Source organism: Lepisosteus platostomus, chromosome 13 (genome assembly GCF_059453375.1).
Source record: "Lepisosteus platostomus isolate fLepPlt1 chromosome 13, fLepPlt1.hap1, whole genome shotgun sequence".
Classification (NCBI taxonomy): Eukaryota; Metazoa; Chordata; class Actinopteri; order Semionotiformes; family Lepisosteidae; genus Lepisosteus; species Lepisosteus platostomus.
In genome coordinates, this window is record NC_142623.1 from 20,850,960 (window position 1) to 20,867,103 (window position 16,144).

Sequence of the window (16,144 nt, forward strand, 5' to 3'; positions counted from 1 at the left end):
AGAGTGACTAGAGGTTGTGACTTTTTATCTAAGAAATGAAATTAAGTAGTTAATAGAAGAAGGGAGATGTATAGAGTCTAAAGCAGGTGTAATTTTTCATTTAGCAAAATATACAGAACTTAAAGAGGCCAAGTAATATAACCAAAATACATTTAAAAATTTTGGATTAAAGAGCAGCTGTCTGCTTTTACCCATGGTTGGTTACAAGATAAACAGACTCTTTTTTTTCACTTATACAGGTAAAAATAGATTTTTTACCAAAATAGATTTACTCACTTGAGTAAATGAGGGATGCAAAGTATTTTAAAAAGAGGTGCTTCAAAACAGGTGGTTCCTTTAATGAAGCAATCCCTTCATGCTTAAGATCATTTATAAAGATGCTGGGTTAGACCAATTGCTCATTATTTTGGCTACCAAGGATAAAAGAAGAGATCTCAGTGGCTTTGAAAGAGGAGTGATTATTGAGGCACAGTTTGGCAGAAGCTTGTTGATGTTTCCCGAGGAACAATGGTAAAGTGATGCTGACATGGAAGTGTTAGGGAAAGAAGACATTAACAAGGGGCAACTGTGGATGAAAGTGCATACTACTCAAATATGATATCTTTGGTTCAAGATGCAAGGCAATAAAGATGTGCAGCTCTGAATCAGTTGACTGCAAGTGTCAATTTAAGGTGTGAGCGGGCAGTACAGTTCGTCAAGAACTTCACAGAAAAGGATACCATGGTCAGGTTGAGTGCATGAAGACTTATTACATCCTAAAATGCACTTTTTTTAATAAGGTGGTATAAAGAACACAGACAATGTACTGAGAAGTGGAAAAATGGTGAAAAAAAGTCATATGGTCAGATAAGTCATCTTGCACCCTGTTCTTAACAAATGCATAAGTACATGTGTGGCACAAAAATATGTCTACTGGTATGAGTATTTATTTCTAGTGAAGGGTTCTGGCGGCTCTGTTATTGTGTGGGGTGCATTTTCCTGGCTTGGTTTGGGTCCATTCAACCCCTAACAGAGCAAGGTAAATGCCAATAAATACAAAGCTATTCTGAGTGATAAAGTTCATCCTGTGGTGAAAGATGACCTGATGGGAGTAAAAACTTCCAGGATGACAATACCCCTGAGGGCATGAGTGGTAAATGAATGGTTTAATAAGCATGAATATGCCATGGCTGTCCCAGTCATGAAATCATGGTATTTCTCATGGAAAAATGGTATTGCATCCTTCCAGTAGAGTTCCAGACACCTATAGAATCTACAGCAGATGGCCCAACATCCTGTTAAGACACTTTATATTGGTGTTTCCTTTATTTTGGCTGTTTATCTTTATGTAATGTGGTCAATATCATTTTTACCATCTAAAGGGAAGCAGTGCACATGTGGTCAAAAGAACAGAAGCCATTTCCAGACTATTTTGTTATTCTGTTAGTAATTTTTTGTCTTCCTACTGTATGTCATCTAGGTTCAAACCTGCTATAGCATACAGAGGTTCATTTGATAACACTTTAATCCCTGTCAGAAATTTTCAGAAAACTGAGACTAATGAGAATAATTTTATACGAATTGTATATGCATGTCAATTGGAAGCCTGTGGAAGAAAAGGAAGAGAAAAGCAAAATGCTTTTGAGGGTCAGTGCACCTTACCATATGGCACTTTGTAGGTGTGAGCTGCCGTGAGTTGCAATATAAATACAATACAACAGACATTCAGTATCAAATGAACATGATAACCTTAAATCACATGCTAAATTTAGATGCTATGTGCACTCACAGCAGTATCAGACTGTCAATGACAGGTTTACCTTAATTATAATGAGTCTCTTCGGAGAAATGTTATGCAATATAATAGATTCAATATTTTATTCCAGATCCCACGTGCCCAGAGCCTCCAAAGAGGAGACGCCGATCTTTAGTTTTGGGTGACATCATAACAAGTCTGGGCAAGTACTTTTATTTTATTAACTATTTAACTATTTTTTATAGTTTTCTAGATTTTAAATCACAGCCACATGGAAAGGACAAACATACATTTAATTATCATGCAGCAACTTTTCTGCAAAAATCCTAGCTAAAAGTTTAGAAAAAGCTGACTACAGTGTTGGAGTAAGAATATCATGAAGCATGTTTTTTTATTATTGTTTACTAAACTGTTTGGAAGTGATTTTTGAAAGTGTACGCCTGATTAATGGTTAGTAGCTTATTAGTCTGTAATTAAAATTTTCTGACTCTATTCTTTTAGTAAGCAATTTCTCAGGACCCCTGCAGAAGTGCTGTAGAGATGGAATGGCAGAGAATATTATGGACTACACCTGTGAAAAGAGGACCCAATTTATTATCGAAGGCAAAGAGTGTATTGATGCTTTCTTGCACTGCTGTAAAGAGATCGCCAAAAGACACAAAGAACGTCAGAGGGAAATGTTAGCTCTTGCACGAAGTGAGTTTCATATTTCAATCAACAGAATAATGTATAATGTACACTACAGCAATTGACTCTCCATATTAAGGCAGTCACTTTAAAACAAATAAGCACAATATCACTGTCACTGTGGCAAATTTAAAGAACTGTACTTACTGGACCGTACTTTGTTAGAGCATTTTATTAATCTATTTTAATTTTAAACAAATATTTATTTCTTATTTTTAATGCTGTTTCCTATTTGTGATCATAGAAATACCACTTCATCCCTCAGTGACTTTAAATCCTCTTGCAAAGACAAAACATGCAATTATCTTAAAAAAGAATATCAAATCAGGTTGATATTGCTGACCTGCAGTACTGGGGTCCTGGGTTCAATTCCTGGAGGGCTATATACGTTAAAATGTATAGTCAGCAGCCATATTACCATGCAACTCACAACTGGCAAACCACTGAAGCTAAGCAGGTGTGAGCCTGTCAGTATGTGAATGGAAGACCTCCTGGGAAAAACTAAGTTTGTTGCTGGAAGAGGTGTTAGTGGGGACCATAGGGGGCACCCACCCTGCAGTCTATATGGGTCCTAATGCCCCATTATAGTGATTGGGACACTATACTGTAAAAAGGTGCCGTCCTTCAGATGAGATGTTAAACCGAGATCCTGACTCTCTGTGGCCATTAAAATTCCCAGGTCGTTTCTTGAATAGAGTAGGGGTGTAACCCTGGCGTCCTGGACAAATTTCCCATTGGCCCTTACCAATCATGGCCTCCTAATAATCCCTATCTATGAATTGGCTTCATCACTCTGTTCTCCTCCCCACTGATAGCTGATGTGTGGTGAGCATTCTGGTGCACTATGGCTGCTGTCGCATCATCCAGGTGGAGTCCCCATTACCTATAAATTATTTGAGTGGAGTGTCCAGAAAAGTTCTGTATAAGCGTAAGGAATTATTATTATTGTTTGTATGTTGTTCCCATATTTCTCTGGGTGCTCCAGGTCCCTCCCTAAATTCAAAGACATCCTGGTAGGTTAATTGGCTTCTGTGAAAACTGGCTCTGGTGTACTGTATGTATTTGTGTGTGCCCTGTGATGAACTGGGCCTGTGATGAACATCCTTGGTGTATCCAGCCTTGGTCCCATTGCTTACTGGGACTGGCTCGGGTTGAACCTGTATTGGATAAAGTGGTTAGAGAAGGATGGATGACTAACACAAGAGTGGTCAACTCTGTTATTTTTTGTTGTGTCATTTGTGACACTGAATCCCTAAAAGCCCGAGATCACCAGTTCCTGAAATGTTGTTAGATACTTATAGTAGCTACGGAATACAACCATTGTGTTATAACTTTTATTCAATTAATATTCAACGATACTATTACCTGTGCCAGCACAGAACTCAGAAAAGCCTAAAGTTAATTATTTTCTTGCTTTGTGTTGGGGGTATTTACAACACAAAACCAGCTGGAGAAAGAAACATTACTGGCTTTGGTCCTTTTTATTGAAAGCCGGGTCTCTAACAAACATAAAAAAAAGATTTAGTGAAATTAACATTAATTCCAGATTAACTTTTCTTATCAAAACATTTTTAATTCTGACAGATAACCTTGACTAATTGAGGTAGCATATTCCTTTATCATATATGGAAATTCGGTGTGGTTCTAATGTTATTTATTAGAATTTTTTTTAAATGAAGATTTTGTTGCAAAGTTATGTTTTAAAAGACTTTATATTTATACTTATATTTTTTTAAACTATCACTTTCCTGAGTCTTAATAATACTATGTATTTTTACCTGGAGAATGTGTATGTGCTATGCATATTATTTTGTACTAAATTATTCCAAAGTTCATCACTCCTTGTTTCAATGTAGGTGAAGAAGATGATGATTACATAAGTGACGATGAAATTGTGTCCCGAACTGAATTCCCAGAAAGCTGGCTGTGGCAAATTGAAACTTTACCAACAGCACCCAAAGACAAAGATGGGTATGGCAACAATTTATATGATCTGTAGTAATGTGCTCTAAGTCATTTAATTGTCTTTTTTTTCAACACTATGCACTGAACCAAATAGATTTAGTTTGTGCAGTTTTTATTTTAATACCAAACAGCAGTTAAGAGTTTATTTTATAAGGAATTAACTGCTGTTTTTTTACCACTTCTTTAATAACAGTTAAAAAATAACATAATCCAATTTAATTCAATTCAATTTAATTCAATTCAATTCAGTTTTATTTGTATAGCGCTTTTTACAATGGACATGGTCACAAAACAGCTTTACAGATTTCCAGGCCTGAACCCCCAGTGAGCAAGCCTAAGGTAACAGTGGCAAGGAAAAACTCCCTTAGACTAAAGTAGGAAGAAACCTTGAGAGGAACCAAGGCTCGGAAGCGGGGGCCTATCCTTCTCTGGTCGGCATCGGGTTAAATTAAAATGAACACATACTGTATGAGAGTCATCTATATTCTATTACATGGTGGAAAAAGCGCAATCATATATGGTAATAATAATGATTATAATGCTATTAATGTTCTAATAGTGACATATTAATATACTATCATTAACTTTTTAATATGTCTTTCACTGCAATATGTCTTTAGTAGTTCCACTTTGGCATTGAAACACCAGCAGTTTTCACAGACACTGGACAAGACAGTATGTGATACTAGAAGACCCCCCAACATTCTGTTCCACTACAGTGAAGTCATAATTTTTCTTAACAACAGCCAAAGTTACTACCATCATAACAGATTTCTTGCACTTGTTTTACAACATATTTCCCCCCATCTTTCCTTACCTGTTATCTATAAATTATCATCAGCGCTTTGGATGCCAAACAGGCCATGCAAACTGACACTTAATTGATTATTAATGAAATTAATTATTAATTAATTGAAATATTAATGAAATCAAAAGAATGAAGCTCTGAAGTTTAGAGCAGATTGGAGAGACTATAAGGGGCGGGATGGGGAAAGATACATGCATCAAATGGCTGTTTAGCAATTGTAAATTATACTGAAGTTTTGTTCAGTATATTCAACTAAATATAAAAAAATAAATATCAAAAATCCTTTAATTGTACAATTTTATGTGGAATGAAAAAAAATGCTCATGAACTTGAAACAATTACATAAGAATGCAATATAATATAAATACAAGAAAGGCATATGTCTGTGACCAAGGACATGATTCTAATTCAGAAATGTGTGAAACCTAATGAGAAAGCATTATGGTTTAAGAGGCCTTATTTCTTGTTTAAGCCTTGTTAAAAAAGATATCCAGAGCTTCCTGAAAGACTCTATCACTACCTGGGAAATTACAGCCATCAGTTTGTCTCCACTGAAAGGTAAATTTATTTTGCTTTTTCAGAATTAAAACAGTAGTAAACAGATTTCTACAGACGTACTGTACACCTATAATAGCTCAGTAAAACAGAAAAATGGCAGTCTAAGGAATATACACTATATAAGGAATAATATATAATAATATAAGGAATGCTGTATACGTCTAAGCTGATCTTTTTAATGTGGTATTTTGTTTTGCTGAAGATTACGTAAAATGACACTAACTCCATCTACATTACACGATTTACTGTAGGTTAAGTGAGTTGTACTAAGGCTTCATCCTACTTAAGGTTCAAAGTGTAGTCATTTAGCACTTTTTGAACAAAAATGTAATATAATCTTGTATATTGTCTGGGTATGTTTAGGAATCTGTGTAGCTGATGTTTATGAGATCACAGTGTTGAAGAACTTCTTCATTGACCTGAAGCTACCCTATTCTGTGGTACGAAATGAACAAGTGGAAATTAAGGCTGTGGTGTACAACTATGAAGACATGCCAATCAAAGTAAGACATTTCTTGATTCCAACTCCTGCTGGGAATTGTTAATGGTTTATTTGCAGATGAGATAATACAGTCAAATAAGTTCCATACAGACAGGTGATCTATGTATTTGACATCAATTAAAATGTACACCAGTGTTATACTTGATCACCTGTTCATGACATGCCGCATACAATTTGTGCTTGAAAGGCCACACCCTGTTACATATAACAGATGGTGACAAAAAGCAAAGAAACTCCATCAGTCTTTTGCTTTCCATAATAATACACAATATTCTCACTGACTCAGGGGCCATAGTAAGTTTTTGTTTTAAATAAATGCAGTATGATTTTCAGTTAGCTGTTCCCAAATGTCTTATTCTTTAAAGATTGATAATCAGAAAATACCAGCATTAGATAAAATATCTGCACTACATTCTCTTCATTTTCAGCCCACACTGGATTTATTGAATTTAACACGTAAATGCATAATAATTTGCAGATTTGTTCATGCGATACTGTCTGGAGATCATCTCCACTCTGAGCTCAATTATAATGAAAAAAATGTATGGAACAAAGTTGGAGACTAGATGAACTTGTGCTTAGTACTACAGTATACTAAGAGCTCAGCATCTTATTAGCAAAAACTGTGGGGGGTCTGAATCAGAACATTTCAATTAATCATACAAGTAAATTAATATATAGGCCACATTACTATTTAGTATTTATTAAGTATTTAGTGATATTTAATATTAATAATTATACATTTTTAATTTTAAAACTGCATTTATGCTAAATATACCAGATTAGGATATGTAGCTACTAATGTGTTATTCAAGTTTCAATTAGTCACAAAACAAACAGGTTTGAATTTGAACATGTATTGTATTATAATGACTTTTATTCCCATTGATAAAAAATATAGATTCCTTTTAATGAATAGGCTACATTTGTTGTACTTCATCTAAGAGGTTTTTTTTTCTTTAACATACCCTAACATTATAACTAACTTACTATCTGAACCCCCATTTTCTCAATATTCTTTCTTTCCCCCAAGAACCACAAGTGTAGAATCCCACCACAGTAAAAAAATACAACAAATCCATCCAATTGCTCTCTAGATGTGACAGAACAATTTTAAGACTTAAAAGACTATAAATATGAACATTAAACTGTATTATTAATAAACATCACTTTTATTAATAAACCTATGTATTAATAAACATAATTGAATGTGGTGTTGTTAGATTATGTGGAAATGTTATGTGACAGATCCCTACATTTGTTATGTATATAACTATAGTCAAGAATGTTCTATTGTGATCCAATGTTTCAGTTACTATGCTATAAAGTTGCTTACACCATATGAAGAGGTAGTTTAACTTAGTCCCCTACATTAGTAACTTTTAAAGGGCAGAAGGTGTTGCTTTGGGTTCATTGCAATTGAGAACAGCTAACCACATGTTGAATTCCAGTAAGTACGCTGCTTTCAGTTCTTTGTAATTGACCCCGTATGTTCTACTGTACTTGTGTTAGTTTTGTTTTTCTTCGGATGCTCTCATTTACTTCCATCACCTGTAGATATACTGGCTAGCTTTGAAAATTCTAAATTCTAAATTGTAAGATTCATTCCATACATCCTTCATGAAGCTTGTCAAACTGCATTTCATTACCTGGATGCTCCCAACTACAGACAGCATGCAAGAACAGTGGAATATTTGATTATATGACATGGATTGCTGAACAGTATACATGTCCTTAGTCTCCACCAAAGATGTTCTGTTGTTAAGGGAGAATTGCCACAAGATAAAAAAACATCTACACCGTGTAAAATTATCACTGTGACCTCACCATGGTAAACTTGCGACATATTCTTTCCATTTATTCTGCCATAGGCAAAATAGATTAATCTCCTAAATAAAAACATATCACAGGATGTGTTATTTGGTGATGGCACAGTGGCTGAGGGTCTGCCTGTGTGGCTGGAAGGTTGCTGGTTCAAATCCCATGGCTGGCAGAGGAATCCTACTCTGTTGAGCTCCTGAGCAAGGCCCTTACTCCTAGCTGCTCCAGGGGCCCTGTACAATGGCTGAGCCTGCACTCTGACCCCAAGCTTCTCTCCTTGTCTGTGTCTCATGGAGAGGAAGTTGGGGTATACAAAAAGACAAATTCCTAATGCAAGAATTTGTATACGGCTAATAAAGTGATCTTATCTTTCTATAGTGATGTGTCTTGTACTTAAGCGACTGCACTCTGAAAATTAGTATATTATTATGCTGATTGATCAGATGGATTTGAAGGTGCTCCAGTTGATTGGTTTTCTGCTTCTCAGGATGTGACCTGTCAATTACAGATCTAGTTTCGCTGGGCTCCTTTGCTGATTCTTGAAACAGAATTTTCCATTTTCCAGGCAATTTTACATCTCACAAACAAGCAACCTTTAATTATGCCAGATATCAACCTGGAACGTTTTACTACTAAAGTAGTGTAATGAAGTTTTTTTTAACTATTCTGGTAAAAATTAAAATAATTTCCTTTTGAATGTCTATTCCTAGACATTTTAAATTTACTTGATTGAAATTCTTATTTTCCTCCCTTCAGGTGCGTGTGGAGCTGATGGAGAATGAACAGGTATGCAGTGCTGCCAGTCAGAAGAGAAAATACAGGGTGGAAGTGAATATTGATCCATTATCTTCAAGAGCTGTGCCCTTTGTCATCATCCCCATGGAGAAAGGAGAGTTGGAGATTGAAGTTAAGGCCTCAGTCTTTGGTGTTGCAGTTTATGATGGAGTAAAGAAGAAGCTTCGGGTTGTGGTAAGCAAACATTTGAATGAAGGCTTTATAAATGATAAATCCATTGTTTATGCACCACAATATTACAAAATAACCATATGGAACATCATTATTATGTTTAATAAGGATATTTTGTAATATTGTGGTGCATAAACAATGGCTTTATTTAGCTATTATATCTAATTATATTTAGCTTATTTATATCTTAACTAATAATTTAGTTTACATTGTTCTTGCTTTAAAAAGCACACAAACTATTGAATAAAACATTAGATACATTTAGATTTTATGTAAATCAGTTCTAAATACAATTTAGCAACTTTACTGAAGATCAATTAAGAACCTTAGTTACTTTTAATAGTAAAGTTTTCATTAGCCATTCTTCAAGCAACACTGCACAATGGATGAATGCTGTCAGGAGTTGTTTAAGCTTAAGATGGACAGGGATAATTCAGCTGACTCCTGGGGTGTGCAAGAAAGATGTGTCATTCTTCCACTCAGCTCTGTCCCTGCTATGAAGCAATGCGGAGCTTGTAGCACAATAAATTAGGAAAGTCGGTAAGGCAGCTGGATATGTCAGATGAGTGTTTGTTCAATTACATATTTTCAATGTGCAGCATAGGGGATGTTGCAATAAACAAGGTGATGATTTGATTCATTCCAAAACCAGAAGAAAGTATAAAAAACAATTACTGATTCAAAAATTAATTACTATTGCAAATCAGTACTGAATTTATTTAGCATTGAAAAGTGGGGCAATATGGTAGATTATTATCTTTAGAGAATACATTAATGCAAAAAAACAAGAAATAAAATTAATTTGTACCTTTTTCCAAAGGCAGAAGGTGTGCAAACGAAAAAGACTATTAAAACCATTGAATTGAATCCGTCTGTCCACGGTGAGTTGTTCATAGATTACACTAGATTACTCTAATTCTAAATATTTTTCATGGCACAAAACAACATGAAATGTATTTTTCAAATGCTCTTTCCAGAAGTAGTTTTTAAAAGGGAGAGAAGGATCACTTTATTGGCCAAATACAAATTACTTGTATTAGGAATTTGTCTTTTTCACATATCCCAAATTGCTCTCCATGAAACACACAGACAGGGAGAGAAGCTTAGGGTCAGAGCACAGGGTCAGCCATTTATATGGCGCCCCTGGAGCAGTTGTAGTTAAGGGCCTCGCTCAGGGACCCAGCGGAGTAAAATTCCTCTGCCGGCCAATACGAACTGGCAACTTCCAGCCACAGGTGCAGATCCTTAGCCATTCTGTGAAAGGCTACTATGCATAAAACTGTATCACCTATTTTTAAATTATATACATATTATATATTTTTATATTTATACAAATTGAAATTATATTTAAATTTTCCCAGTAAAGTCAGCCCCTAATACAATCACCTGTTCCCTCCACCACATTAATAAGACTAATCAGGCTTTCCTTCCCAGGAACTGCTAAGCAACTCTTTGGTCATTTCACATAGGGCTAAACCACCTCTTTCATATGGTCTAGTTGTCACCCCTCATGCCAAGCAAGTTACATTGGTACATTGAATACTGAAAATCCCTATGATTGTGTTCTCTCTGAGTCCCTTCTAATGGTGTTCATTAGCTTTGTACATTTCTGTGGAGTCACTCTTAACACACGAGAAAAATGCTTCAGAGGTAATATAGACATAATGGTAAAAATCAGTAACAGCCAAGCATATTAACAAAACTGGGCTCTCAGAAACCAGAGTACTACCATACTGATAATGTAGAGCAGATACTAGCTTGTACTGAATTAAAACTGAGAATATATCCAATGTGCAATGTCTTTGCAATTTTCTCATAGGTGGAGTTCAAAGTGAAAAAGTTGATAAAATTGTCCTGCCATCATTAGTACCAAAAACAGAACCTCAGACTTTCATCAGTGTAACAGGTAATCAACAATAGAACTGTTCTATTATTAATATAGTAAAGAAGCATATGCACTGTAAAGTACAATGGACAATCATACAGAAAAGGCATACTCAATAAAATAAAAAAAAAACTTTCTCAAGAAAGAAATGGACAAAAAGCTTCAGGCTGAGGAAAGACAAAGTTCAATATTAAATAATGATAGCAAAAAAAGGAAGAAGTGTTATGGTTACAAGAAGATTATACAATTAGCAATTCTACCAATTGTCCCTTAGGAAACAAGAAGTGTTATACATAGGTGATTAATAACGTTTCAAGCAGACTCAAGACAAAGGCATTACTCACTGACTGGAAAATCCCTAATGTAGTCATCCTTTTTATGGATGGGTGCATAAAATATTTTACATTTTAAAATAATGTAAGGTTGTGGAAATCATAATTATAAGTGCAACAGAGGATTATGCATATGATAAAATCATTCTTAGTCATTCTTAGCATGGGTTTAGAAGAGGTTGGTCTTGTTTATTAACTTGTTTGAACTATTTGATAAACTAACAGCAGAAAAGATACAAGCAGTGTTTATGATATGGTAAATTTAGATTTCCAAATGCTTTAAATAAAGCTTCATATACAGTAGAATGATTCTAGAGAGTTCTCAAAAATAATTATCATACTTTAGTCACTAAGGTAATGCATGAATTTGGGTTGAAAACTAGGCAAAAGTGGTGCAGTGGCTAGCATAGCTCATCTGTAGTGTTGATACCCTGGGTTCCATTTCAGAACTGTGGTGCTATCTGTGTGGAGTTTGTATGTTCTCTAGCTTGTTGTTCCTAGCTTTGTGTGTATGTGTGTGTCTGTCTTGCGCTAGACTGGCATCCTGTCCAAGGTGTATACTATCTTGTGCCCATTTTTGCCAGAATAGTTTCTTGTTCCCCTGTGATGCTATATTGGATAAAGTCGTTAGAAAATGGATGGATGGAACTTGTTAATGGATAGAAAATAAATAACAAATAAGTGCTAAATGTTCACTTTGAGGTTTTGTAATTAGAAGAATATATATTACTGCATGTAATGTATATTCTTCTCTTCCTAATTTATATCACTGATCTAAATTGTGGTATACAATAGTTAGTAATCAAATGAATGAAATGGACCAATGAGTTTGATTTACTGTAAACCTTTGTATCCCTCAACAGGTGAGATTCTGACTGAAACTATTGAAAGTGCCATTAGTGGTGAACCCTTGGGCAGTCTCATTACACAGCCTAGTGGGTGTGGAGAACAGAACATGATTTACATGACTTCACCTGTTATTGCTACACATTACTTGGACTCCACCCAACAGTGGGAAAAGGTTGGTCTGGAGCGTCGAGCTGAGGCAATTAATTATATTAACAAAGGTAAGAAAAATATACTTTGCAAAAACTGTTTTTCAATGTCACTGTCAAAACTATTATTTTTAAACTACATTAGGAATGCATATCTACAGAAAATTAAGACATTAACTACCATTTCTCTCAAAAATATCTTTTAAAAGGAGCTGCTTAATGAAGTACTGTGTATAAGAAAACTTTCTTGTAAGCCAGTCATATCATATCTCAGAAGTTTCTGTTTTCCCTGGTTCAGAAGTTAAACATCAATAGTCCAGTTTTGCATCTGTGGATGTGGTATTGTGGGGAGAGCCATCCTACAAATGAGATGTTAAGTCAAGGTCCTGAGTACTTGTCATTAAAGATGTTACTGTTCATATGATTAAAATCCGTTTTAGGTGTGCATAATTGGCACCCTTAAATTCCACCCACGATTCTATTGCTGAAGTTATTTCTAAATGTACTGTACCTAATCTGTGGTTTAATGGGACTGCTGGTGCATAACTTTTTCTATGCATCACCCAAGTCTGTCTGTACTTCAGTTGTGGATTAAGTACTATTTCCTATATATAAAATGCTTTGTGATACTTTGGGATGAAAAACACTATACAAATTTAACAAAGTATTAGATTAGGCCAGAAATATTATAATTATTAAATCAGGCTACAAGGTAGAACTACTTAACAAATGTCTAGTAATATTCAGGACTGAAAACAAAAATTATTTATTAATTTAAATTAATTCTCCAAGCCTCTTCAAATTGTCTGGTCTATTTTTCTAATGTGTGTTAGTATACTTTTATCTTTATTAAAAGTAATTTTATCTTTATTATTTAGTAGTACTTTATTATCTTATCTTACCTTAAAAACACTTTAACACATAAATTTAGCATTTGCTTTTTTCAGCATATGCAATAACTCCACAGAAGAATTTCAAATTAATGAACATCCATACATGGCGTATACATGTGTTGGGCACAGAATAAATTAAATTATTAATTTAGTTTAATGCTACAGTACTGCAGCTATAACTAAAATTTAATTTTGCCTGTTGTCAGCTGCTAATATAAACTTTTCAGATTTAGATTTTGACACCCTGATTTCGTACAGTATGTAACAACACATTTTACCTAATTTTGAACAATTCTATTTGTAAATTATTGAAATGTGTGTTAGAATTCTATATTCATAATTAGAAAAGGATTTGATATAATGATGGTAGATCAATTTATCTACTTGTTTTTGGGTTGATTTTGTAAGCATTAATTTTCTTTGCATTTTCCTAAATGTCTTTAATGACATTTTCTGGTATAAACTAGAATGCAATAGATTCATTTCTTTTCGATTCATTCCTCATTTCTCAAAAACATTGTGTAGCAATCTTAGAAAATAATCTTTGAAGCATTTCCCTTGTCCACATATAAGCTGAGATATAGTATAGAAGAAACTGTAGTTTATGTATACTCGTCACTTTTCCAATGTTTTAGCATAGCAGATGCCTGCATCAGATTCTTAAGGTCAAGACTTAAACTGCCAAGTGATTCTTTAAGTTCACTGGGTGATAGGTTAGGACTCTGAGGTGGATGGTTCATCCTACTGCCAGAAGTAAATCAAACACTCAGGAGTTCAGTTGGGTGTGTGTGGTCTTTTGTATTGCAACATGTTATAGTTATGAAATAGTTATATTTCTCAGTGCTTATAAGGATGCAGGTGAGAATATTATAGTAGTCCTACTTTACCTACTCAAAACAAAATCATTTTGACTGGTGCCTCAAAAGTGGATTACCTTTTTTATTGAAACATTATTGTAAAATCACAAACATTTTCAAGAAAAAGAGGGTTCACAGAAATCTAATCTTTCTTTCAAGCTCATAGTTTTCCTAAATTTTTCCATAGGTTATACTCAACAGCTGGCTTACCGCCATCCGGATGATTCCTATGCAGCATGGCTAAGCAGGCCCAGCAGCACATGGTATGAATTTGTCAAGTACAGATTCATTATATTTACTTCTATACATTTCCTTATTCTTGAAAACAATGAGACAGAAGGTTATTACACATTCATTATTCATTATTGTCACACAGCAGCAGTTGGTGGAATTTGCTTTCGGAACAGCAAGGAACACAGATGAGACATACATACAACATATACAGTACAAATTTAAATAGAACAAAAGACAACAAACATCATCACATACATATGTAAACACTTTCCATGTAGTTGCATAATTATACAGTAAAATTCAGAGCTCAATGTGAATTCAAAGTTTGTATGGCAGTGGGAAAAAAACTGAGGTTGAAAGGGGCAGTCCTTGAGAGGAAGGATTTGAAACGTTTTCCAGAAGGGAGAAGCTGAAAAAGATTATGATCTGGATGATAGGGGTCTGAAATGAATTTTCTTGGCACAATTGGAAGTGTGACTTGAATAGAGAATGAAATGGAAGGTTCACAGCCAACAATTTTTGCAGCTTTGGACACAATCCTTTCCAGTTTGCCATTTGAGTAGTTATCCAAGCTTCCATATCAGACTGTAGTAGAGGTTGTCAGAACACTTTGGATTATGGTTGTGTAAAATTGAAGAAGAAGTTGCCTGTTCACTCTGTAAGAAAAATAATTCTCTGCTGTGCTTTCTTGACTATGTGGTCAGTGTTGATGCTTCATTTAAGATCACTGTTTATGTATGTACCCCCAAAAAATTAAAGGAGTTTGTGATGTCTATAGGAAGATCACTAATGAAAATTGTTTTGTGTTCTGGATACGTCAAAAGTCAATGATGATTTCCCTGGTTTTAGAAGTGTTGAGTAGGAGATCATTGTCCAAACACCAGGCTGTTCCCAAATCAATCTGCTTTAGGTAACAAGTCTCATCATTTTTTGAGAAGAGACCAACAATAGTAGTGTCATCTGCTTATTTGAAATCTAGACAGAATTATCTCGAGATGTAAAGTTATTTATGAAAAGGGAAAAAAGCCATGGAGATAGGAACCAGCCTTGGGGCGCACCTGTGCTGAGAGTAGGGGGCAAGATGTCACGTTATTCACCCTGACAGTCTGTTAACAATGTGTTAAAAAGTCCAAAATCCAACAACACAGCAGGGTTGATGTTCAAGTCCATCAGTTTACTGAATAATTTATGTGGATCAATGGTATTAACTGCTGAGCTGAAATCCAAAAATAGGATACTGGTATAGGAATTTGGCTTATCCAAATGCTGAGACAAGGTATTTTTGGGGATTTAGGAACAGGTATTATAGTGGATATTTTAAAACTGTGAGGGGCTTTCTGCTGAGAAAGTGAAGTATTATACATGTTGGTAAACACAGGAGCCAGTTGATCAGCACAATAACTGAGGGCTGCGGCTGACAAATTGTCTGGACCTGTGGCTTTTCTTTTATTTTGTTTTGTGAAGATTTGTTTGCTCTTACTTCGTCTGTATGGATGGAAAATGGAGGATGCAGAGGGGTAGACGACAGTTAAGGTAATGAGGAAGCCTTCACATCAGGTTTTTCAAAGCGAACATAAAACTGGTTAATGTACATTTATTTGGGACTGGGGATTTCATCCAGTAAGGTGGCAGAGTTTTTTTCTTGTAATTGATCTGCATGGCTTGGCACCTCAGTACCTGTCTGAACTATTATCGCCCTACTCCCCACCTCACAACCTTCGCTCTTCTATCTCTGGTCTCCTTACTATCCCCCAAGCCCATCTACATTGTATGGGTGACAGGGCCTTCTCCTGTTATGCCCCCAAGCTCTGGAACTCTCTGCCCAAGGATATCAGAGTCCCCTTCTCTAAACTCCTTCAAATCCAGACTCAAAACCTTCTTTTTTAGAAAAGCCTTTACTTAACTG

At 35.1% G+C, this 16,144-nt stretch overlaps 1 protein-coding gene across 1 annotated transcript in view; it reads left to right on the forward strand.

The window, feature by feature from the left end:
- The window catches only part of LOC148650214 (complement C3-like), an 81,260-nt gene that overhangs the window by 32,918 nt on the left and 32,198 nt on the right, over nt 1-16,144 (forward strand). Inside the window, exons 16-25 of the mRNA XM_088603785.1 lie at nt 1,866-1,941; nt 2,241-2,431; nt 4,279-4,393; nt 5,668-5,753; nt 6,117-6,256; nt 8,833-9,045; nt 9,863-9,923; nt 10,862-10,948; nt 12,123-12,326; nt 14,192-14,267. Coding sequence (XP_088459911.1) covers nt 1,866-1,941; nt 2,241-2,431; nt 4,279-4,393; nt 5,668-5,753; nt 6,117-6,256; nt 8,833-9,045; nt 9,863-9,923; nt 10,862-10,948; nt 12,123-12,326; nt 14,192-14,267 — 1,249 coding nt within the window. The remainder of the gene's footprint in view (nt 1-1,865; nt 1,942-2,240; nt 2,432-4,278; nt 4,394-5,667; nt 5,754-6,116; nt 6,257-8,832; nt 9,046-9,862; nt 9,924-10,861; nt 10,949-12,122; nt 12,327-14,191; nt 14,268-16,144) is intronic.